The sequence below is a fragment of the Cygnus atratus genome, chromosome 5 (genome assembly GCF_013377495.2).
Source record: "Cygnus atratus isolate AKBS03 ecotype Queensland, Australia chromosome 5, CAtr_DNAZoo_HiC_assembly, whole genome shotgun sequence".
In the NCBI taxonomy this organism is placed as follows: domain Eukaryota; kingdom Metazoa; phylum Chordata; class Aves; order Anseriformes; family Anatidae; genus Cygnus; species Cygnus atratus.
The window spans coordinates 27,072,346-27,099,285 of NC_066366.1; the positions used below are offsets into that span (position 1 = coordinate 27,072,346).

The following is a 26,940-nucleotide window of genomic DNA, read 5'->3' on the forward strand; positions in this document are numbered from 1 at the left end:
GAAATACAGGAATTCTTTTCCTTTTAGTACTGCTTATATTCATACTCCTCTGCTGAACAATGTTTTAATACACAGGTAGCCAAAACAGTACCTTCATTGTTGTACAGGTAGGAGGGCAAATTACCAAGACTTCATTTAATACTTACTGTATATTTGATATTTTAAATTTTCTTTGCATACTCACATGAAGTAGCTTTCCTTTACAACAGGCAATATTTTTAAGGTAGACTGTAACACTTGCACTGCTGAGAGCAGGATGAACACAGCTAGTGTTCCTATTAATTCTCCTAATTGTTTGGGGAATAAACAGACCCTTTTCTTGTAAAGGACAAATAGATTATTATCTCTGGACTGGTGTGCACGAAGTCAAGGGTAAAAAGTCAGGAATTCTGGGTCATATTCTAGCTGCTCCAGAAATCCACCGTGAGGTAGCATTCTGCAGTACGCTCCATCAGCAACAGTGATGCAGCATAGAAACCGATCAGCTGAGGAGGAAAGTCTGAACTAAAATGCTAAATTCAGAGTCAGCGGTAAAACTCCCATCGTGTTTAATAAAGCCAGATTTTCATTCTTTGATTTGCATTTGGAATTTCCTGCCTCGACAAGGCTGTCTTCTGTGCTGCTGCTGGAAAGCAGCGGGTTGAGGAGGCTGGAGCTCGGCAGGGTCAGCGCTGTGCTGAGCTGTCTGCCCACGCGGGGTGCAGAGGGCTGGAGTCCGCTCCCCCCCTCGCAAGGGCACGGGGACAATGAGGCCCTCACAGTGCCTACAGACAGGACTCGACCCAGGCAAGACATACAGGGCTGGGTTTCACTGAAAATAGAAGCACAGAAGAAAGAATACTGCTTAATGTGCACAAAGGAATTTTTTGAGTAAGCCACCATCTCGGTGCATTATGTTTAGCCATAGGGATGCAGAAGAGCAATTAAGTAGAGAAACAACCCTGGCTTGCCTTAATAAATGCTTTTATATTCAGGAATTGGATCTGACTTGGTATTTCTTATGCTTTCTTTAAAAAAATAGCCCACTTTCTCCTCACAGATAAGGAACAAGAGAACCACTCCTACGTACATACAAATTAATGCTCCACTAATAAGATTTATCCCTTAAATCTATTTTCACAGCCCAAATTACACCAGGCTTTCCTTTCTTCTATCCCCACAGCTTTGCTTGGTACTTCAATTTTTTCATCAATAGTCACGGAGAAGAATATCTTACCAATACCTCTGATGGTTAAAAACAAACAAAACTTAAAAACAAACAAAACAAAAAATTTTGCTTATTTTCAGTGCAATATTTTGACTTTTTTATATTGAATGCTGTAGAACATTTAGCCCTGTAGAATTTGTTTGAAGAAGCCTACAGACAGCAGTAATGACTCAAAGGTACCACTGCCTTCAGTGAAGTTACAAATCAAACTCTACAAGTCAAATACTCCATCTTGCATAAAGAGTCTTCTGAATTACTGTTTTCTGATGACAGTTTTCTATAGAGGCCATACTATGAATCTTACACAGATGTTTTGTTCTATGCAAAGATGTGCTTTTGGGTATTTTTTCCATTTCTCTTAAGAATTCCTATGGATACACTATTGGAAGAGGGACAAAAATAAAATATTCACAACTATTACATTCTGAATTAATTCTTCAGGTGTAAAAAAGACCTTTATTAATTTCTAGCTGAAAGGTTTCAATGTCTTCAGACACAATCTGTTAAAGAACTGTGCACAAGTTCTTATGTGTGTTTTATTTGAAATAAAAATATATTTTTTTCTCAACAGTCATAAAAATAAACACAAACCCCTTGCTTTTCCAGATATAAAACAATCCTATAGAATTTATCTCTTCAAATTTATCACTAGCATTTCATTCAACTTGAGAGGTGAAAGGGACAGAACTAAGACCAAGTTTGTTTTCCTTAAAGGAAGTTCAGATCTGAGTAGCCATTTATCCATTCATTAATCACAGAGGCTTGGGCCAGTATCTATGTGTAATTGAGCCATAAATATTGAATCTAATCAAAATTCATAAGGAAATTATAACTTCTACTTTGCTTTTGATGTTTGGGGGATTTTTTTAATGGATTCTGTTTTCAGTAACTTCAGAAAAACAAAAATATTTTTATCAGTACTTAGAAAAAAGTCTTTCTGCTATGGCACTTCTCTACCTCTGTCACAGAAGAAACACCTTTTCCTGGAGTATTTCTTCTGTCTGATTCTGGGCAAACTGTGTCTGCCTCCTCATCTCTGCATCTAAGAGGCAAGGCAGCTGGGGAGACTGCTCCTTGCTCCCAAGCTGAGAAGTTCTTGAACTAGCAAAAAGTGAACAGCACTGAAAACAGAGAGGAAAGAGAGGAAAACTATTTACACAGTAATTTACAAAACTTTTTTTAAATTATTTTTATTAAAACATTTGCTTTGAATGCTGTGTAGAAACCTACCACCTCAGAGCCACCAGAAGCTGTTGACTTGCTTCACACACATGAAAGGAAGAACAGGTACATCTCCAAATTTTGCTTCAGCAGATTTTTTTTTTGTCCACTTTCAACAGTAACTCTTTGGATTTGGCAAGCTACTGTGAACTTGCCAAGATAATTCACCTTGTCCTTTTAAGAAGTATGCTTTAAAGAAAACTACTTTCATAAACAGACAGTTACAATGGGTGAAGGTCCAGCATGCACCGAAGGGCTGAACTACAGGAGAACCACACAGAGTGTCTGGGCATTACTAGATTGTGCTTTTCAGAAACTACCCACTGAGACAACAGTGAATGCCAATAAGAAGGAAAGACTACCTGCGACTGAACAAGGATTAAAATGCCAGGGTACAATAGTTTCAAGGTCATCTAACAGACTGACACAATTCGAAATTCACACAGTATAAACAAGGTGATGTGCCTGTGATGATGCAGGGGGCAAGCTGCAGTACAATCAACTCTCATAGAAAGGCTGCTGTGCTGATACCAGGGATGGTGCGACTCTGATTCACCAGATTTGGAAGTCTCATGTTTATACACTGGGTGGTCTAATCTGTGAGACAAGTGGAGTAAGAGGATTGGTATTTATAGCAGTGAAGGTAAAAGGAAAACCTCCCTACCTCTTAACAAGACTGAACAACAGCATTAGCAAAACTTGCCTTTTGCAGTCCTTTTATCAGCTTCCTCGCTCAACAGGTTCAATACAAGGCTACTAGCATTTCTGACCCTTTTCTTTCATTTGCTAGCTTTCCTGTAAGAAAACAAGCAGAGTGCACCAATAGATACAAGTCTATTTTAAGATTGACCCCTTGCTTATGTACACAATACATACATAACACTGTTGGGACATTGTGTCCTTTTTCACAGGATCAAAATGTTACATTTATGCCCTTGGCACATATATTCTTGGAGCTTGAAGTAAAAGCTGGATTGGAGACAATGCAGGACAAATCCTGACCCCAATAAACAAGAATGTATGTTTTTCAAAAAAGAAATGGTATTTCAGGATCTTTTTATCAGGTTTGTGACACACACAACAATTTGGATATCCTTGAATTTGCTGAATTTTTAAGCCAAAATATAGTTTTAAGTTTTAAAAAAGTTTAGTTCAACAAATAATTGGTAACTAATTTGTGCAAGCATCCAGCAAGTTTTATTTGAACATTGATTTGAGAAATTGGCTCAATAATAGATGTACTTAGTAGTCCATCTTATTTCATTAATGAATTGTGCAGAAGCTGGCTGTGTCTGTTTACACGAGGTTAGGTCATATCCATTTTGCATCCTCTTGTACTCCCTAAATCCTTTCCTATTAAGCTTCTTTGATAGCCAGTCCATTTTAATACAAGGGTCCCCAGCAAACAAACAACCACATTTCCATTCTTCAGTCATAAGAAAAGTGTTCCCAAAGCCGTGTCTGTTTTTTGAAAGCTAATCAGGAATGTATTATTGTAGGTATTTCACAAATAAAATCAAGAATCACCATCTTTCAATGTATTATTTTTATGAAAACACATTAATAAAGAACACTTGTGTGTCTGTGTTTCCCTTTTGTTTGTTTTAATTGTATTTGGCACAAAAAAATCAGCCTGTAACAAATTTCAGCACAACAAAGATCCATGGGATCACACATTTAACAGAAGGTGACCTTCATCTGTCACTTAAAGCTCCTGCTCTTCCTAAGAATCCACCTTGGGAAAGATACTGACTTTATTGTTTCTGCTGATTTTTCTTTCTGCTTTACATTTAGGCTGCTTTGTCTGGATTAGCTCTTCAGGGGTATTCCCCAAAGGAGGCAGGAGTCGCTTCTTACTGTTCCGGTTTTCTGAGAGCCACTGTGGAGGCAGCTCAAAGGGTCCAAAACCAAACTGCATGGAATACTTGTCATTTACCATATCAGCTTCAGTGGGCACAGCTGGCGCTACCTGAGCTGCAGAGTCTGCAATCATCTGTGGTGCAAATTTGTGAACCAAAGTCTGTTCTACCTCTAAGCTGGTGGTAGGTATTTCTTTCTGCTGAAAGTCACCAGAGCCAATGGATTTAGTTTCATTCTCCTCATCCTCTGTTGGCTTGAAGATTTGCTGTTGCCCAATGTGAAACATCTCCAGAAGCTGGCTCCCTGAACGGACATTGGGCTCCAGATTAGCATCTGCAACACCACCCGAGCTGACAATGTTTCTCCTGCTATACCTTTGGTGCAGCTGTACTATCGTCCCCACTAAGCACTTCCGTACAGATTTGTTAACGGTTAAAAACAACAAAGGATTGGCTAGCAAAGAGACCTTGGGCAACCAAATGGCAGTGAGGAGCAAGAAGACTGAAATATCTGAAATATTGAGTATGGTGCGGTAAACCACCAGAGTCACGTAGGGAACACTGCAGAAAATAAATATCATAACCATAGAAAGCAGCATGGCATGAAGCTCAGCTTCTCGCTGGGAGGCGTAAGGGATGGAAATTGTATTCTGAGGGGTCCTTAAGGCAGCTATGATGACTTTTTTCTTCTGGCTGGCACTCAGTGCCCTGCGAATAAGAATCATGAAGAGAAATACCACAGCCACTGGTACAATCACAGTGGTGATGTTATAGACGATGACGTAGATCAGGTGGCCAAGGGAGTAGCTCCAGGGTTCAGAACAGGTGGACATGGCATAAATATCAGACACATTGGTCACAGCAAATACCGGAATGCTGGCCACTATTGCATGGGCCCAGATGTAGATAACCAGGTCTCGGGATTTTGCATCAGATATTTTCCTTTCCAGAGGGTATAAAACAGAATAGTACCTGTTGGGGAAAAAAAAACACAACACAACTTATACAATGCAAAGGGTATGGTTCAGAACAAGCATAGCACTTGTGTGAAGCCTCTCACGAGCTGTCTGAGCATACTGCTGCCAAATCCCTAACTGAGCTGCCAACTGACTACCTGCTATGAGAGAAAAGAAACAAGGGTCTGGTTTTGCAGGTCTGTTTGTAGAAAAAAAATTTTAATATTTGCAATTCAGGGTCCCATTAATGGTGGAAAAAAATTCACTTCAATGTGTATAAACATTATTATGAAAAAATAACTTTTCTACTTGTGCACTGAACAGTATATTGCACACAGCACAAATGCTCACAATATGTGATGGAGATATAGTTATAAAGCTGTGGAAGGCCAGACATAGTTAATATGAATAGCTACTTTCTGATGGTTTTCTCCTTATATTTGGATAACAACACCTGTTGGCTACAAATTACATGCACCTGCTGGAAATAAAATGGAGTTTTGCTTTGCACATGCTCTGGCTGGCAAAGCCCTGAGCAAAAGAGTAGTCAAACACTGAACACTCTGTGTACCTTAAAAAAAACACCACACATCTCTGACATCAAATTTTCATTCACCGATTCACTGTTTGCTTACTGCTGTGAACTTTTAAGCTCACAGTCTTTCCACAGGAGACCTAACCTTTTACTCTTATCCTCATAAGCAGTAACAACTTGTGGTTTTTATTAGTAAGATCACAGAAGTTTTACTAGGAAAAGCCAAATTATAACTCTTCCAGTGGCAACACTGGTATGCATTATAGGTAATGATACTGTACTTACCAAGTTACTTACCAAGTTACCAAGAGACTTACCAATTTATTAGCTTTGTTTTTGTCAAGCTAACTTTCTGCAGTGAGACATGTTAACAGACTAAGAATTTTATCTAATGTATATAAATACACTATTTCAGCAATATAAGTTATATTACAACAGTATTTACCTTTCCTTAAAAATACCTTGGTCACTCTCAAGATGATAGAGGTGGGATCAATGACAGCTAATAATAATAAGCAAAATTTGGTTTAGCCTGGCTGGCAGCCAAACACCACAACAGGTGCCCAGGTGGCTTTTGGAGATCTCCAAAGAGGAGGCTCCAGCACCTCTCTGGGCAGCCTGTGCCAGTAACACCATAAAACAACACTCAAGAGCGTTTACAAGACTAAAATGAAAGGGAAGAAAAGAGTACCATGAGTGAGAAAAATGGGAGGAAGAAAAAATAATCAAGGATTACCATCCTGGCAAGTTTGACCTCTTACCTGTCAAGAGCAATGGCTGGAAAACTGAGGACAGTCACTGAGCAGAAGACTTTGTGCAGGAACTTGGCAATTCTGCAGAAGAGCATCGTGTAGATCCACCAGCAGCAGTGTGGACTGGCACTAAGAACAATGTCAAAAGGCACACAAACTAGGCTGGCACAAATCCCCGAGCAGGCCAAATTCTTAATGAATCGGTTTGTTACAGACTTAAGTACCGATGTTCTGCAAGTTGACCACAGCACCATGATGTTACCTGTGAGTGGAGACAGGAAGCATAACAAAGCAAACAAACCTAATCAAATGAACAACAACAACAACACACCGTCCCCCCAAAAACAGCATTAATTTTAACAGCTCTGATTGTTCCCTAACATTGCAAATAAAATGCACCTGCTTGGAGCTTGCCAGGAGTCACTGGAACCACCACACTGCTCAGGCTAAGAGGCCTGTAACGGCCAGTGGCTTGGTAGGTCAGGAGACTGGAAACACTTACACCAATTACACCCCAGCCACCTCCTCCCAGTTACCAGTAATGAATAATTGGAGACTTTCAGAGACAAGTGCTTAGGCAGAACATCCAAACTATGTTTTCAGGTGCTTATGTTGACTCACACATGAAGTGAGTGATCCTGTGCATCCAAATTCAGAAGTCTGCTAAAGTGCTTATATTTTAATAATTACTGCATTTTTTAAAACAGACAAATACATTGTAAGCAAACAAATATAGATGTGCTATTAATCTGTCTCTCTGTAAGTGGAGCACAGCAGCTTGCTTTTCCTTCCACTGGCCAATGTAATGGCACAGAAAGGCCTCTGTGAAGCCACATCCAGAAGAAATTTGATTTTTTCTTTTTCCCCCCAAGAGATTCTGAATATACATAATATTGTGCCATTACACAAATAAGACAGGAAAAAAAAGACTGTATGCACATAACTTCACTAGAGAACACACTTGAACGCAACCCACTGTTTTGGATATTTAAGCCCTACACATCTGTTTCAAATAGGGAATAGACAGGAATCAGCAGCACGGAGAGAACCCAGCATTAGCTAAAACACAGTTTTTACCTCCTCATCTTACTTTATCCAGATCTCAGGAAGAAATACCACATCACAGAAAAAAATTTCCACCCCAAATTTCTCTGTCATTTTAATTCACAGCAGCACAAGAGTACATGTAGCAGTCTGTTCTGGCAGCTCTGGGCCACTTCTGCCGTATACCAAGATGTCATAAAAACACTCAGAATACAGGATTTTACGTCTCCTTTGAAAAACTGTCTTTAGCAAGCTATTTATATTTTATTTTTTATTTTAAAGCAGAAGAGTGCTACTGGGGAAAAAAGGCATAATAGAACAGTGCAAAAATGAAGATGAATTTACTTTTAGAGTCTTCTCTCTCTTGACTTTGATCAAACAGCAATGATTCTCAGGGTTTCTATGACGGCACAGGGGAGGGACGCTATGGAGGGAGAAGGCGGCAAGAGGCAGGCAGCCCCTTCTCTCCTCAGCCCCCCATCGCCCCGGTGCTGGCTCTTCCCTCCCGAGGCAGGCGATGCACAAGGGGCAGCGAACTCTCCTCAGGCTCATCAGATGCTGTGACAGGCACTTTGTGGTACCCAGGCAGAGGGGGGTTTACGGTGCAGAGCTGGGGAGGATCTCTGCTAGCACAGCTGAGCAGGGCACACACACAGCCTGGCCCCAGCTTTCCACCCATGCCTGCACAGACAGGGTTTTGGCTCAGGCTCCAGCACCTACAACTTGAATTTTTTTAAGTGCTGTCTCCAGACACAGCATTTGAAGACTCATTGACAGCAACAGGAAACACAGACTTTCAAAGCACGTCAAAATTGGAACGCAGCAAGGCAGCCAGAATAAGTTAGAGTATTTTTAAGGATATGTGCAGGCCATGCATTTCTAAGCAAGATGTTCAGTTAAAACTGAAAGCTGCCTTATGTTTCATCTAAATGTTTGTCACATATACATCATAAAAGCAGCATAAAAACATACAAAGTTTTCTCAGGGGGCTGACGAGCATTCTTTGTAAACTTACAAGGCATCAGAGTTACTTTCAGAAAGCATTCACCCTTTTATGAAATGATCTGACAAAGAAAAGGAAGCAAACATATTCTATACAACTCCCCCTAGTAATCAGTCAGAGTTTTTAATGGAGAAAAATCTCAAGTGGAACATGCATCTCTTGATGATACTATGCCCTAGCTAATCAATTCCAATAGAGGTTTTTTAAATGCCTCTTTCCATAGGGCACTAGGCAATAGACAATAGATCATCTTGCCAGGCAGCAGATCCAAGACAAAAATAAAATGTAATAGCTCAGTTGCGTGACTGATTAAACTACGTTCAAATCTTCATACTGAAGAAGTACTGCAATCATTCTTTGTTAGCCAGTCCGCTGTGCACTAGGCAAAAACTGGCCTGAATGATCGGTGAATTAGTAAAATTCTCAGCACTAGCCAAATTACACAGCTTTGCTCAGTGCATAGCTCATGTGTAAGCTAGTTGTTTCACACTAGCAGTAACTCCATAGTAAAGGCCAGTATCACAGTGGTAAAATATGATTCTCCTTGGTTTTATTTCTCCTGGAGATGTACTGTGCAGTACCACAAGGTCAGCCAAAGCATAGCTACCGGCACAAAAGCACTGCTTAACAAGACAACCCCATTTATTTATTGTGCTGCAGCTGGACAGCATGCATAGTGGAGTTTAGCTTCCTACCTGCAAGAAGAATCGTTCTTACCACAGACTACGTCAACAACTGCGTATTGTCGATAACATGTATTACTGACATCAGAAGCTCTTAAGTTGAAATGTAATTGATTTATGAGACTGTCAGATTTTAGTGTTTTGATAGGGTAAACAATATATACAATGAGAGAACATCTTACACTGCTGATTGAGATATGAAAAAGCAGCTGCAGTCCCTCACAGCTGATAATTCCTTAGCTTGATTTTTCTAACCAATTAAAAAAAAAAACACCCTACCAAGCTTTTATTTGCTGAGTAGAGTTTCCCTATGGTTGCCCACAGAACCAAAATGCCAGCGAGAATATATTGTTCATGTGGCCAATGTGTATAAAAGAAAACAGGGAAGTAACAAGAAATATCAGAAAGACAAGTTTAGCTTCTTGATAAAACAGTAGCCTTCATGTATCATCTCCAATAAAAGCATGCAGTATTAACTTGGAGATCTACTTCACAGATATACTATTTAGGTCTGCAGTATTTAAATGTAATTTGTAATTCAATTTTCTACATACTGTGTCATGTGTCTTATGCCAATTCCTTTTGGGTAGCTGACAAAATATTGAGTTACGTATTTACCAGCTGATATACTTTAAAGAATGGAATCATCGTCTGGTTTTGGCAGGTGCTTTCGGCTTGACAATATATTCAAAAGGCAGTATTCAGTTGTATTTAAAGCTTCCAGTTACTAAGAGATAAGCAGTCAGCCAAATCACTGGCTTTCAAAAATCTCTCTGACTTCCCAGTTATTAAAGAAGTACTGCTCACATAGTAATAACATATTACTACAATGCCCTGAAGTAGTGGAAAAGCTGTATTTGTTTTTAATTAAAATCTTTCATCTGGTTTGAACTGCATTGATTTTATAACCTTACTTCCAAAGCAAGTTTCACCTCCATTAAATGATTATAAATGAATAGAAAAAAAAAATCAGACGGTTTAAAAATAATTATTCAGAAGCTGCTAGAGAACTTCTGAGCTACTCTTCAGGGTCCTACAGAGAAGCTTGATTCAAGACTCTAGGTTTTCAACTGTTGAATTACTTCTACACGTTATGTCTTATTGTCATTTATACATCACAGAGCCACAAGGACATGAAATTAGCTCTGGTGCTGATTGATTCTAGACGGAAATGGAAAGACTAAAGCATACAAAATACTGGTTCTAAGACAAGGAAGAGCTCTTAGACAAAGTCAGAACCTTAAAGGCAAAAAAATGATAAAAAGGCAGAAGTGTTCACTTGGGGCACTGGAAAATTAATGAGTGAATATCCTTCAGGGTAACATTCTCCCTCCACCCCTCACTTGCAACCATGAGTAATTTACATATTTATAAGTCCCTCTGATCTGATGAGCCAGATGATCAGCTTCAGCACAAGCTAGTAGCTCTTTCTGCTGATGCTTTTTAATCAAGTATTTCCCTTTATGCAGCTCAAAGCCACACAGTGAAAAAATTACACCAGAAACTTTGTATAGCATCAAATATTAAGAAGCTTAAGAACAGACTGCATACATTTCCCACTGTTCCTTCTCACCTTTCAGAAACTACTCCTTTCCATGGAAGAGGATAACAACGATCCAGGCAACAAGGTAGTTCAACAAGCATTACAGCAAAGGCACTCTGCATCTTCTCACAGTGTGCAGAGCCACTTTGCTGTTCTACACGTATTAGTCATTCACTGTTGAACTGCAAGTCATTAACCTAACAATGATATTCCCTGTGGGGTACAACTGTACTAGGCTGTTGCATGTCCTCACGGTGGGCAAAGATGTTGTTTTCATCATGGGTTCTTCTCTGAGGTGTTTCTGCTGGAGAACTGGCCCAGGGCTACATAACCTTGGATTAAGAATTGACGAACTACACAGGAGTGGCATTGGTTAGCTTAGAGACATCCAGGGAAAGTTAGGGTGGACAAGCAGCTGTAAAATGTAGCATCTGGCTGTTTACCTGCAAGTCCTGGATATGTGCATCATTTATAAGTGATCACATGTGACAAAGCATATCCCATAGTGGTTGCATGAAACTCCAACACTGAAAGAAAAAGTGCATTTCAAGAAGTATCTTTGGTCTTCTCAGAGAATGAGCCAAGCCTACAAATCACCTTTACTACATTTGACACTGGCTGGCAACCTTATCAATACACAGACTGAATGAGGAGAAATGTATCCAGCTTCCCTGTGCCTTTGAAAATTTCTCCAGGTAAAGAAGAGGAATAGGAAATACTAAAAGTGAGTACTGCATGAGAACCAGCTCTTCTCACATGAGAAGCAAACGTATGTATAAAACCTGCCAAACATTTCTTTTATTTTATCATAAATGTCAATATTCAAAAAAATCTCCATGCACTAATTCCACTATACTCAGATTGAAAGGTTGATTGTTTCTAGTTAACCCTTACATTTTTGAGAAATATCAAAGACAAGCAGCCACACAGTACATGAAGTTGCACAGAATTACACTGAGAAAATAAATACAAGAACAGTCTGACACGTCACGCTGCCCAGAAAATGCCCTTCAAGCCTTTGTAGCATTTTAAGTTCACTGTAATCGCAAGGAGTAATGTTCCCTGAGCATTAAATGTTATCAGGGAGCATGATTTTTGATTCAAAGCAGCAAAAACTCTCTCCCCCCCCAAGCTGTACCCCCCTCAGGATTCACTGCCAGACAAAAAGTGTTGATTTAGGCATCAACAGCTGACATAGTTTTGAAGTAATAGCTCTTAGCAGTAATTCAAACTAGGTAAGAGATTCTTAATAATACCTTTAAAAAGCAGAAGGATGATCCCCATGGAAACCACTGGTTGTTATCTAAAACAAATGCATTTGCCATGCAGCCATCCAGAAAAATACACCTATTGCTCTTTGTCATCTCATGGAACGCAATCCATTAGCTGGGTACAACATTGGTTTTGTATTTCTGTGAACATTCATCAGCACATAATTGAACCAAAACAAAGTCCACACTCTAGCAAAATCCTTCTCACAGCTTGCCTTCCTCTGCTTGCTGATTTCCCCTTCCATCTACAGCGGGGTTCTCAGAGTCCAAATGTCCTTCCCACCAGAGAGCCTCCTGCAGCCCCTACCGACACAGGCTGCAGCGTTACAGGAAAGGAGATGGTGATCCTCTCTATAAAAAAGAAATTAGGAAGCAACCAGAAAAGCTAGAGACAGGCCTTTTTCTATTGAAACCTTTCATTAAAAACCAAAGCTACCAACTGAACAAGTCAGTTTCTATCAACATATTCTATGGGGAAAAAACTCTTGTTGAAACACAAGGGTGATTACACTCTTAAACCTCCAACGCTCTTTATTATTATTATTATTTTCAGAGTTCTTTTGAAGAAGATATTTTCTGCAGAACTCAGTCTGTTAAACTACAAGCATCACTCAGAAGGCAGTACAGTAAAAACATTTTTGGCAACCCATGACAGCTAGCTATCAAATACCCTTATGCTAAATGTATGTTGTCTGCTTACTTGTCTCCAGAGGCAACAGGGGTGTATCAGAATACATTGTGTTATACAGCATGAAGAAGTGCATTACTTTATCACAGAGGGGTTGAAGCCGGCAGGGATCTTTGGAGATCATCTAGTCCAACTCTGCTCAAACAGGCCCAAATTGTTGTAATTCTTTATAAGTATTGTATATTCTAGTTCAAAAAAAATAATCATACTGACAGAATTGCCTTTATACATAGGAAAAAAACCAACATAAAAACAGCCAGAAGTTATAAAAGGTTTAATTTGTTTTCAGGAAGTTTAGTGTTCCAGCTACTGACTTCAAAATTCAGTGATAACACTTGCAATCCAGTTAAAAGGAATAAACAGTAACTTTGAATTAATTTGCCATTTTAACATACTTCTTTTATTAACAGTTTGTGCACACATGCAATCAAATGTTTTGTGTCCCAGATGAAGTGCCTACTGCAGGAGAACTGCCTTTGAACAAAGTTTGCTGTAAGATGAGCCTTTTTTTCCCCCCCTTCAGAAATCAAGTTCTGCCCTTAATGAGAGATATCACCTTAAGGATAATGGTCCTCACTCCTATTCTTAGAATTCTCATTCACACTTCAGAGTTGTGGTAGAGCTGCCATTGGTATGCATATTCATGACTATGATTCACTGATTTTCTCCTTAAAGTGTCAGTTAATGGGCTCTCCATGCCTAGAACACAGGGTATTCATGGTGTATTTCCTCATGTCAAGAAACAAAATTTACAGAATCATTTAAAGAAAAAAGCATTCATGAAGCCAAAAAGCATTTAATTTCTCCACAGTACTTGGCTCTCACCAAAGCATGCCCTCTCCACATGCTGGGGGTCTTCAGGTTTCAGTCTTCATGTTTCAAACTGAAGGAGTCAGTGCTGTAACGCAATAGCAATGAAACCAGCCCTCCATTACCAGCTGTACCTTACAGGTAGCTTGTTACATGTATACATGGTATCAGGCTGAAAAAAAAAGTCTTTGTCCTACTTATATCTTAACTACTGGCTTAGAATTATAATGATGTAAGGGATTGACCAGCACCAAGCTGGTCACCAAAGTGAGCCCAGGTGAACTACACCAAGCATAAATGTACCCAGTACAAAGCAGGTACCCAGTACAAAGCAGGTACTTGAAGAGCATTTCAGCTGAGATGTAAATTACCTCAGAATTCCTTTAATTTCAAGCACAATATTTGTTCACATGGCTCCTGTTCCCAAGAAAGCATATCACCACAAGGGAGAAATGGAAGGAGAATAGCTCATTCAGAACAGCTTGGTCCCAGAAAGCAAACGGACGATTTCCTTGCAGACATGGTCCTTGACTTGTGTTGCAGCATTGCCCAGGCCAACACCTGAACACACAGCCCACTGGCAGCAGCCACTGCAGTGACAGTAGGTACAAGTAGGATCTGGGGGTGTTGGTCAGTGCTCACCTGAACATGAGCCAGCCGTGTGCCCAGGTGGCCAAGAAGGCCAATGGCATCCTGGCTTGTGTCAGGAATAGTGTAGCCAGCAGGACCAGGGAGGTGATCGTTCCTCTGTACTCTGCCCTGCTGAGGCCGCACCTCGAGTGCTGTGGTCAGCTTTGGGCCCCTCACTACAAGAAGGACATCGAGGCCCTGGAGCTTGCTTGCCCATAGAGGGGCTACGAAGCTGGTGAAGAGCCTGGAACACAAGTCCTGGGAGGAGCAGCTGAGGGACCTGGGGTTGTTCAGTCTGGAGAAGAGAAGGTTCAGGGGAGACCTTATTGCTCTCTACAGGTACCTGACAGGAAGCTGTGGGGAGCTGGGGGTCAGCCTCTTCTCACAGGTAACCAGTGATAGGACTAGAGGGAATGGCCTCAAGCTGCACCAGGGGAGGTTCAGGTTGGAAACGAGGAGACATTTCTTCTCAGAAAGAGCAGTCAGGCATTGGAACGGGTTGCCCAGGGAGGTGGTGGCATCACCATTACTGGGGGGTGTTAAGGAAAGGTTGGACATGGTGCTTAAGGACATGGTTTAGTGGGTGATATTGGTGGTAGGGGGATGGTTGGACCAGATGATCTTAGAGGTCTTTTCCAACCTTTATGATTCTATAAAATAATTTACATCTGTATTTGATACGTGTAATCTTTTGAAAAAATAAGTCCTTAAAACCCTAAATCTGGTTTGAATCAACTTATACATATCTATACATTATAGAAGTGCAAATTTTTTTTGTAAACAGTGAACCCTGTAAGGCAGCTAATTTATATGTATAAGTTAAACCCTGCTTTCTTCTTTTCAAGTGATATTATTTCATTTTCAGTCATTTCACTTAGTATTTTTCCCCACTAGTAGCAAACTACTCTGGTGTTGTACGTTACAGATTGAGCAGAAGTGCATTCAGTACAACTGCCTACATTACTGGCCCTTGACAGTTTACAATTCAAATAATTAGGTCTTAACATGGCACCACATAAAGAAGTCTGCAAAAATAAACTCAAGGCTGCTGCGAACATGGAGTAAAGTTAGAAAACATGAAGAAATTTAACGTTTTTATAGAAAGCATAACTTCTGTGGTACGATGGTATTTGCTATGTCAAAATGACTAAAGGGAACGATCATTAAACAAGGTCATGTACGGAATTATATTAATCTTGTCCTTAGTATTTTATAGGTTTTCTGTTTGACAGAGAGATTCTTAAATAACTACATAATGCTAAAGATCTTGGATACCCATTTTTACTTCTTTCAGATAAACATATTTAAGGGGAGATAAAGTGCTACATTGGTAATTCTGCAGTTCTTCACATCCATTGCCACTTTTTCCCCATCTCACATTTTGCACTTACAATCCCATTAAATGGACAAAATTTCTGGGTAGAGAACAGTCATTTTCTCCCTTTCGATAAACTACAGTCCTTCAACAACTGCCAAAACCATTTAAGCCAATCAAGGAAATAACCAAACCCGCTTATTCTGCTGAAGTACACTTGACTTTTCTGAACAATTTGCCTCTGTTTTAAAGCTGGTGACCTCAAAGAACCTGAAACTCCTTGGAAGGATGAAAGTTTAAAGAATATTGTCTCTGGAACTTCAGAACCTTGAATTGTTCCCACCTCAGGAAAATATGACAAATGTGTAGCACTGCCTTTGAAACCTACGCAAGGAAATTAAAAACCTGAAAAAGAATGTCCAGATTTACTGCTCTCACCGTAACAAGAATATAAATCTTTCCAAGGTTATTAGCTTTTTGAATCATAGTGCCTAAAGGACGAACTTATTTTACCTACTGCAAAAATGCAACCAAAAATTTTTTAAAGCCAAGGACTTTGCATGACCCCCATGACATACCCCATGACATGGGGATTAATCTTTTTACCTTTTCTGTATCCACTTCCTTTTAGCCTGACAGATAAGTAGTAAAAATATTCTCTATCTAGATAAAAGAGAATGGATACAGAAGAGGTAAAAACATCAGCCCCCTCATCACCAACACATGTTAACTCTAACAGAAGTAGTACTGGAAGCCACATCTTCTTTGCCAACCTACCATCACACCCAGTGAAGCACCAAGGCCTCTCTACACCAGCCTTTGTGCCAGTTGCCCTCAGAGAACAAATCTGATGACCTTACTGAAACAGTACAAGGGCTGGGATGCAAGCGAGGCAGGTAATTTTTCCGAGCAGCCCATTTGTCTGTTTTTCATCAACCTTGGTAGAAGAGGAAAAGCTTTTGTCCCTTTGTTTTAAAAAGAACTCAGAAGAGAGCCATTTTGAACCTGTATGTCATGAAGCAACTGAGTGGGATGCAATTGTAGCTCAAGTGAGGTGATGTCAAGCAACACAGCTATTTATTTAGGCTCACCTGACTGCTGTGCTGAATCCAAGTGTAAATAGCAGTGTTAACATGGGAACAAGTACATTTAAGAATTGTTTTTAAAATAATTTTTGCCCCATAACTGCTTTGTTTGCAGACAGCCTGTAGCCACTTCTGGTGGCAGCTGTGCTACTTACGTCATGTCACATCTCTTCAGATGCTCATTTTTCATCCGACTTCACCCCCATGCACCTGCAATTCATACATGTTGGTGCCACTAAGGAAACGTGGCCTCTAAGATGTGACTTTTCACATCACAGAGGCTGCTCAGCTTTGGTTTGGTTACAGAGCCAGCCCCAGACCCTATTAAGTTCTTAATTATATTAAGTATATTAAGTTCTTCCAGAAGAAACCTGAAGGACCCAGTCCTCTCTGAAGAACGCACTAAGCTCAGATCCAGAAGGGGACTGCTTTGGCACTTGTGAGGCTCTGGAGAAACTTAAGCCTTTCAGAGCAATTCCAGTATTTAATCTGTGCTGTAAGCTGCTGTAATATCCACAACAAACAGGAACCACAACCTTCCACTTTCTCCTCCAGACCTTGTGACCTCCTCTGCTGTCCAGTGGCTCACTCCCTCCTGCCTTTACCCTCACATCTGTACAAAATGCTACCAGACCAGTATGCAATGCAGGCAGGGTCCAACAGCATTGGCCTTACATATTTCTTCTGCATGCAACACTTTTCTATTTGTTCACTCAATATACTAAGACCAAATTTGAAAAAATAAATTCCTGTGCCATATTGTAGTACAGTCAGTATTTGAAATTTATACTCTAATAGTATACGACCAACTGGATAATTTGACTTAATTGCTGGTTAGTTGGTATGCCCTAGCTTAATTATCATGGAAGAAAAGCATAAGTATAATTCATTTTAAATTGTGCTATTTAACAGTGGAGCAAAACTTAAAAAGCCTGTGGTAATTACTAGTAGTTGGAAGACAGACCTTATGTTATTATTGGTAATTGAAGCTATCTTGCACTCTTGGAAAAAAAATAAAAAGAAAAAAAGATTCCTACCCATTAGCATCAATTTTCATCCTCCTTTGCAGCTGAAATTATACTTGGTAGCTGAAAGACACCGTAGTTAACAGCTTTTTTGTGGAGCAGAAATTTTCTATTCTACCACAGTCTCATGACTTTTTTATTCTTTACACAACCAAGAAAGATTGGAGGTGTTTTCTACATCAGTTTGCCTGTACATCCCTTTCTCTAAAGTGCCAAGTTAACAGAAGCATCATTTTATTCTTTATACAGTTTTGCCACGCAGCCATTCATCAGGTCACCAGCTGGGCACATTTGATCTTGATTCTTTATAAACAGCTGTCTTCAGACAGAACTTAACACATGCTTAATATGTCCTGCACAGAAGGATTAATTCATGTTATATTTAGAAACATGCATTTCTTTTTTCCCCCTCCACAGCTGACTGTGCAATGACTAGTTGTCTCTGCTCCTCCCAGCCCCATGAATGGGCTCAATACTCACCAGGAAGAAGAAAGAGCTGGGGACTCTGACACACATTTCTGAAAGACTGAGTTACAAACAGGAAAAAAAAAAAATCAGCATGACCCTAAATCAAACACTACCAAAAAATTCACATAAGAAAAAGTATTCTGTCTGGTTACCACAGCGAGTTGTATCACTGAACACATATGAGCCAAATCAGATTTATTCTGGCTTGGCAAAGGGAAGACATGTTCCCATAGATATTTTTGGAAAGGCAAGGCACTTCACTGTCAAGATCACAGTGACATTTCTGGCCTGGCTGAATGCAAGAAGTGGGGCTTTAGGTTTTTGTTGTTGGTGGTTTGTTTTCCTAAAAACTTAAAGCCCTGAAGTAAAATTTGAGATTTTGTTGACTAAGAGTTTCACTTACAGAAAGTGCTCTCATTTGGATCTCTCCCCAGATTTCTTCTCTTCATTTTCTACATTCTCCCATTTGCAACAGAACCTCACTATAAGAATTCTGTAGTGTCTACACTCCAGTCTGCTTTCTTTTAGTAACAGAATTCCCTTTTCTTTGCTCCAAAACATCCCAGCAAGAGACACTGCTGTTCCTGGGTCCACTCTCTGAAACACAGCACCGTTAAGTCCAGACAATCATTATGTTTAATGACACAGGAAGTAAATCCACAAATAACCAAGATACTAGTTGCTGTATCATTGACCTCTGCTTTTTTAAATATTCAGTCCACCTACCGCTACAAAACAAGGTATGTGTTCTTTGTATTCCAGCAATTGTCCTTCACAATTCTACATATGTAATCTTTATTTTTACAAGGTTACAGTTCCACTTCTTCCCTTTTGCTTTCCCACAGAAAATTACAATGTCACAGTGGTTGGGAATGCTTGCAGGACACATTTGTGTAATCGCTCCTCTTCTGTACGGAATCATTCATTGTTAGCCCATGGAAGTGTTTCAGATATCTCTACGCCATACGGAAACAAACAGAAAACAAGAACAAACAATCTAGCAATTTCTCTTGACTTCTGCAGATGAGGTAGCAACAAAAACATATGCCAAAAGTCTACAACAATTTGAGCTCTTCCATGAAGGAACTAAAATAAAACCCATTCAAGCTTTTTAAGTCCATTACCTTGAAACAAAACGTTCATTTTTAATTAACAGCTGCATGATTAGTCCTATTACCTTAAAAAAGGAACATACAAACATTTTGAACTCATCCCTGGAAAATTGCTATTGCAAACCTGAAAGGTCTAAGATAACACAGCCAAAGAAAAAGCTCTTGCTGATTTATCCACATGCATTTGGCATACTTCAAGTAGAGACTAAAATACAAGAAAAACGTGGGGGTTCTTTTCCTGAGGCATATAACAGAGATTTGCAACAGGAATACTAACATCAGTCTGAATGAAAGATAGATGGAAATGAATGTGCGTGAACGCAGCTGTCATGACTCCCAAAATGATGAAACAAAAAAGGGACAGCCACCTTGCCAGGGAATTACAGAGATGAAGCAAGCAGGACTCCAAGGCAGAAAGAAGGCCCTCCTGCAGTAACTGTTGGCTTCTAACAAGTCAAAAAGACCTGTTCAAAAACCAGTTCATTGCTGTTCTCCCAACTGCTCACAAGTAATACTGTCTCTTGAGCACACACGTGTTAGCGCTTATAAGAGTGTGCAAGTGAACAAGACCTACAGAGTAAGGACCGAAATCTGCATGGTTTATTAAATACAACCATATTCCCCTTTCAGAATATTTCAAATCAATTTGTTATATTAAACTCCTGGAGAATTTAAGACAGCAGTTTAAAAAAAGAAAAATTTAAACAGGAACTTCCTTCTAAGTAACACTGACATCATCAGTCCCAAAACTGATGCACTGCAGTTTGGACATAATTCCCACTGACAGAGTTTGAATGAAGAAAAGTTTAACTGACGTGGGATTTCTTCTCACGTGCTGTTCTGAGTTACACGTGTCTAGCACCTTGCTCAAGTGACAGGTATTACTAACCTGTGAGCAGAAACTGGGCTACAATTATAAAGCATCCCAAAGTAAAAAGTGGACTTTGCGCCAAGGTTACCCCATTATTACTCGTAGCTTTTTTTATTATGCAATACCAAATTTTACAAAAGTTTTGTCTGCTTCTTCAGCTCATGTAGCTGCTCCCTTCCAGCTACACCCCTCAGCAGGACAAAAGGCATTATTTCTCATCAGAAACCTTACCTTGCTCATACCCATAGGCCACAATACCAAGTACTACAACAGATCAAAGCAATCCAAACTAGTGCTGCATCCTCGCCTAGTCTTAGTCCATTTGAGTTATTTCAAATGAAAAATTAAGTTCTTCCTTACTGGAGTGTTTTTGCTAGCTTTCAAAAGAAAGCTTTAAGCAGCTATCAGAAGACTTTGCTTTTTTTAAAAAAAAGAACAAAAACCAAAAACAGATTTTAACATGGACAAAATTTTAATTGCTTCTAAACACATCCTTTTAGGTTCATTTACGAAGAGGATTGCCTGAATTTTTATGTAGCTTTTATTTCACCAATTGCACTCAGCAATGACTGCAAAAATAACTTAATGAATACATTCACAAATATAAATGCAAAATCATTTCACAGGTAAAAAACAGCTGTATATTGTTTGGACTCGAAACGTATTTGGGTTGTTTTCATTAACTACATATAAAACTAGTATTGGAAACAAGCAAATCTCATGAAATATATATTATAAATGAATGGTGGAAGAAAAAAAGCAGGAAAACAAGCAGTACTGGACATGGCGCACACTGTCACATAGCAAAGTAACTACTCACAAGTGTGCTGCCCAAGTGCCATTAAATCCCAAAGCGAAACACCAGTATACTTGTACTAAGAATAAACTATAAGAACATCTCAAATATAAACTAATAAATACAAGTTATTTTCTCATATCAATTCAATCTGGGTAGGGAATCGTATTAAAAAATTAATAACTTGGTTACAGAATTTTTCCAAGAGACATTGCAATAAGCCATTCAGGTGTTAAAGCGCCAATGCAAGCATAAGTAATGCTTAATGAAGAGACACTCAAACAACAGCACAATGCACTATGAGAGGTTACCTCAACTTTCTCATTTTCCAGTGGGAGACAACTGATTGGCACTGTTTAAAACAGATTTGCTACCAGATGTGTACTGAGGAAATCCACATTAGATTCACTCTGTAAGCTTTAAAGGCAAGTTCAATATAAGCAAACAGAGGGCTTCATGGTGCTGGTCATTTCAGACTGCCATTACAGACACAGCTGGGCATGAACAGATCTCATCTGCTCTGTGAAGAACTACATCAGACATGGGGTAAGAGCTGCAGGAAGTCTCCCATTTGCCAGACGAACTTCCCAGGAACATCTACGAACAACTTTCATGAGGGAAAAGAAGCTGAAAAAAAATATTTCCATAGGAAAACTAAGTAGGTTTACTGTGAGAAAATGGAAGTTAAAAGTAAATTTTATAATGCCATGCACTAAGAGAATTGTGCAATAACCCAAAGGACTATTTCCATTCCCTCAAAAATGAGCAGACTTAATTGAGAAGCATTGTTATGTCATTCTACTGATTTCAGACTGCCTGATTTATGAATTAGAGGTAAAATATTTCATAACTAGCTTTCCTTTGCTGGTACAATGGATTCTCTGTAGGACTCACAAGGAGACTCACATGATAAATTAACCTCCTTTGAAAAGCTAAAACCAAAACAAAATGCAAAACTGAGACCTGACACCACTTTCCGCCATTCAAGCAGGCCCCATCCATGAATTGTTTGTCCCAGTGCTTACTTAGATGAATGCAAGCACAAAGAATAAGTGTTGAAGAAATATAAGCATCCTCCTCTTTACCCACATAAAAAAAAATAACCCTAAGAATATTTGTTTGCAAGAATTCCTTGTCACAGGTAAAAACAAGATTTTACAAAGACTGTTACCCTGCTTTGTTGGCTATTGTAGATATTAGTGGGTCATTTTTTTCCCCCTGAATGTAACCTTTCTACCGAGTGTTATATTTGCAAATATTATTAATTCATTAATTAATTTTTCATTTTTATTATCTGAACTTTTTTAAAAAATCTTCAACACCCATTACTAACGCTAGTACAGGACTATTCCAGTAATTTCACAGAATTGCTCTACACAGGCAAGGGCTTTGCAACTTCTCAGATGAAGCAGAACAAAATGAAATCTCAAGCCACCATTTCATAATAACACACAGCCACAGCTGCACAAAGTAACAAGAGGCAAAGATGGCAGGGGATGAAGTAGCTTTCATTAAACCAGCTGCAAAGTTTGGAGGGGGGGGGGAGGAACTTCCAGGCAAAGCCAGACCTCTTTTGGTGATGGAAGTTATTCAGTACTTTTTGATCTACTATTATTTACAATATTTTTTCCAATCAGGTTTAGCACAACCCCAATAGGATTTCTTACATTTATTGAAAAGCTCCCTCTCTTTGCTAGCTGAGGTGGCTCTCTCTATGCCTGGTTTCCTAATACAAAAAGAAAGTTAAGCATAAAGCAAAAGCTCCCATTTATGCTTCCAAGGTTCCCCACTGCCTCACTGAAATATATGGCACTATCTAGTGTGTGTTTATTGGGTAAGTATTGCTGCAGCACAAGTCTCTAATTCAATACTCCCTGTTGACTACTAACACGCTACTAGTGTCCAGGAGTGCTACTGCATGCTGCTCCAGCAGTAGTTACCATGCCAAAAAGACAATTGTCAAAAATTCTCTGATCGCACTTGAGATGGTCAGCAACAAAACAGTCAAAAGGTCAAAGGAAAAAGGAGATGAGGGGAACTCTTCAGTCTGACCTCTGTCTTCTTCATGGACCACAATCACTTCAATATCTACAGCCAGATTTCAGTCTTTATCCCAACTCTTTACAGACTTTGCAAATGTCAGAGGTAAAAAAGCAAAGAATAACTTTTTTTGTTGCATGCTCCTGAGACGGTCTCAGTTTGCAATCAATCCTTAGGGAACCCCTGAGCAGCAGCAAATTGTTCAAAGGACTCCCCAAGTCGTGGCAGAATTACTCCACACAGCGGTAGTATCCGATTAATCAGAATAACTCAAAGCACTCAACAGCCAGCAGGGATTTTCTAATTAAGACTCTTCCAATATAGTGAATCATTTTGTAAATGAAAATTTATTTTAAAAATAGCTTATCCGAAGCATGTAAGTGGGCGGGTTTTTATTTGCTTTTTAATTAAGTATATGAAAAATTGATTCCTAGAGCTTTTAAAGGTACAGCCTGGCCACTGACTAGTATGAGAGACCAGAAATAGGAGTACTAAGATAAAAACACAGGGTTCCCTAGGTAGCAATGTTACCTTGGAAAGTCACTTTTGGCCCGATTTTGCAAAAACAGGTAGTAATTCTGTTTGGGGACAAGCTAAGCCTGATATTCAGAAGATGGGGAACATCAACGTGCACAGCTTCTCAGTACGGACTGCCAAAAATAAGTCACGATTTCTAACAATTTCAGCTTTATGGACATACATACACATCACAACCATTGCTCCTTCTGCTACTACTTTCCACAAATCTACCTCTTTTTCTGTTTACTTTGCTCTTTGGACTTTTGAAAGATTGTACAGTACAAGCTCATCTGCAGTTTAAAACTTCACTAAAATTATTAATTCAGGGAAGATAAAAGAACAGTGAATTAGTTCAAGCCATAGCTAGTGAAACCACTGTAGAAATTAGAAGCATTATAGGCATGAAGCAAATGGATATGGCAAAAATCAGTGGCATGGCTTTTAGTCTTTCAGGCTGGTGGCAGACACATATGTATACCTCGTTCATACACTTGAAGAAGAGCAAGCAGTGGCTGAAGCACAAACAAGGAGGGGATTATTCTCCAGGCTCACCCCCGTCAGCTCGGCTTCGTATCAGAGGGGATGAATTTCATTGAAACTTTGTTGTATCTGACCAGAGGTTTCATAGAAACTTTGTGGTATCTGAAAACCTTCCATTCCAAGGATGTTGACAATGGCTTAAATGCACAAAAATATTCGTGGTGTCCATAACTGACAGCATAGACTTAAAAGTTAATTTAGAGATAAAAAATGAGAGAAAGAGAATGGAAGTACGAAAAACTCTCCCCTATGGAGAGTTGGAGTGGAAGGAAAGCAATATGATCTCACAACTAATGTCCTTACCTGGAAGTCCTTGTCATTGTGGCAAGTGGCGATAGTGAAGATGAGGCTGCTGACTTCCACAACACTTTTCCCCCACCAAGAATAGTTTTCATTTAGATCCACTCAACCCCATTTTTCTCCCCAGCTTGGGACACTTAGCACTGCCTGGACCACGCTGGATCAGGCATAAGAGCTGTAAGCTCACTGTTTGCTAAGCATTGTGTGCATACAATTGGGTGATGCTTATGAGATATTTAAACAGCTATTACTACTTTGGTACTCATTAAGTGTTGTTTTTCCCCAATGGTTAAACCAAAGTTTACATAACAAGAGCTAGGAGAAGGTAGGGGAAGGAAGGATCAATATTCACACTGATGCCAATCACTTCAGGTGAGAACCCATGGTTGGGCATTGGGGTATGCAAGTGGGAGGCCACGAGAGTATCAGCACAGAGAACCAAACCGCAGGAGAACAAGAGTACCAGCAAGGCAGCTTGGGGGGAAGGTCAAGTGAAAAAGAGGAGACAGAACTGCAATACTAAGGACCTTCTACTTGCAAAGGGTAAAACACGGTACTGGGCAACACATGTAAAAGAAGTGACAGGGAACAGTGCAATTTCTTTCTATTTTCAAGTTTTGTCTATGAGAAACTAGACATGTTAAAGAAGCTTCATGATAAAAGCATCAAAGCTAAGGAGAAATAAGTGGTTGTGCTATCAGATTGAACTAAGTAGCTAAAGCACCTTCCATTTAATAAAGCTGGGCACCAAAAATCCTCAGCACACTGTCAATACACTTGTCCCCAGGCTGTGCTAGCTGAGTTCAAGTGTCACCCTGACACGTAATAGCTGGTGCTCCATTGCCAGGTGCGAGAGCATTTGAACATTAACTTCATTTTATCCTGAACAGAGGTGCTGACACTGCATAAGAGTGATCATTTAAAGCAGATTTATGTAAACAAATGCAAGTTTGTGTAAACACTGTTTACAAGTGACAGTGTATAAATTAGCTAGTATATTGCCGGAGTAAGAAGAGACACCAGATAAAAGCTTGCTCTTAGATCTGAGAGATAAGTATCAGATAAATGAATTCAACTATTACTTTGCAAAGCAAAAATGTATATAAAGCTGGATACTGCTTTCTTTTAAAAAACAGCCTTTAGGGATAGTTTGCTATCCATGGAAAAAAAACCAACATGTTTAAAAGATGACAGTGTAACAGAACTGATTCAGTTCATTGCACAGCAAAAGCTTTTTTTTTTTTACTGAGCTCAGACAGTCAATGGTAAAGCCAAACACACTAAGCCCGTCACCAAAATAAAGCGAAGATATTTTCGAAATTCTACTCTTTAAAAAGCAAACAATCAGACAAGACAATTGCAAGAGCTGCTACTACCTTGATATTGATCATGACATACTGTATGCTAGCAACTGCGGATATATGGAAATGCAGTGGCACTTTGGCCACCCGGGGCTCCGACACAGAGCCATGTACTGGCTGCATGACAGGTGCAGAACCAAGTCATGTTCAGGCTGTTTTTATTGCTTGTGTTTATATTTTTTTTCTGCGCTGCAGCAGCATGGCAGCCATTTCGTCCCAAGCTGCCACAGCAGTCTGAGATAACCTTCTTCTCACTAGAGGCGTACGTACAGCACAGAAAACTTACAAAAAAAAAGGAGTGGTCTCATTCCCCCAGACTGGTATTATTGGATAGATATGACTGCACAATATATAAGGATGGCCTTGAGAGAATGCTGAAGCAGAGCAAAAGCCTGCCTGCCCCTCCACCCACAGGGATGCCCCACAGACAGCAGCTTTCCTCCCCTAGTTCAGCAGCTCTCCCTCTGCCCCCCAAACAAAAAGCAAGGAATTTCCCATTTAATGAAGATTCTTGGGACTACAAAGTTATCTGCTCTCTGAAAAATAAAACATGGAGACTTATGCGACTTCATCAGTGATGCTGAGATGCACATAATTGCACTGGTATTAATGGACAGCTATGCAAACAGCCACCAGCTTTGGTAGTTCTGCACATCATGCTACATGAAAGAAGAGACCACTTATCAGCGATGTACATAAATATTATAAGCTCTATGGCTCTGTTTTCCTTCCTGTACATTTCCACATGTAATTTCTTCATTTTGAGCACCACCCCACAGGAATGTATTTGACTTCGTAATTTGCATTTTGGTCTCAAAGCAACCAGCTCGTAACAGCTGGATTAGGGCCAATATAAAGCATTCTGAGATAGCTACTTACTCAGATCTGTCCACACTAGTTCGTAACAAACTACCAGAGAAACAATCCAAACAGTATTTCAGTGCTTTTCAGCTCCTTTAGGAAAGTAAAATTGCCCTTCAGGTTCTAAGTGCTTAAAATAACCAAACTAAGTCTCCAGAGGCTGGTTCCACACACAGGATCAGTCTGCCAATTGCCTAGGTGCTTCAGGATCTCCTTTAACCAGATTCCTTTCTTTTGCTGACCATATTGTAAAAACTGGAAAGAAAAAATGATGCCTTTGCTGCCCTTTTATAAAGGTCTGATGCCACCAGACTAAAAATTTGAGTGTAATTCATTTCTTTCCTCAAATTAAATTGCAGGCACAGAATACTGAACTCCACCAAATCTAGCATGAACATTAGAGAACTGCACTGGATGAAAATAAGGATAATAGATAAAAATCTTT

The 26,940-nt window shown here is 39.6% G+C and overlaps 1 protein-coding gene across 1 annotated transcript in view; it reads right to left on the reverse strand.

Annotated features, from left to right (window-relative positions):
* Positions 1-1,645: 1,645 nt before the first annotated feature.
* GPR176 (G protein-coupled receptor 176) overlaps positions 1,646-26,940 on the reverse strand; it is a 40,021-nt gene continuing 14,726 nt past the window's right edge. Inside the window, exons 2-3 of the mRNA XM_035539968.2 lie at positions 6,540-6,792; positions 1,646-5,259 (exon numbers count right to left, since the gene is read on the reverse strand). Of these exons, the coding sequence (XP_035395861.1) occupies positions 4,152-5,259; positions 6,540-6,792 (1,361 nt within the window). The 3' untranslated portion in view covers positions 1,646-4,151. The remainder of the gene's footprint in view (positions 5,260-6,539; positions 6,793-26,940) is intronic.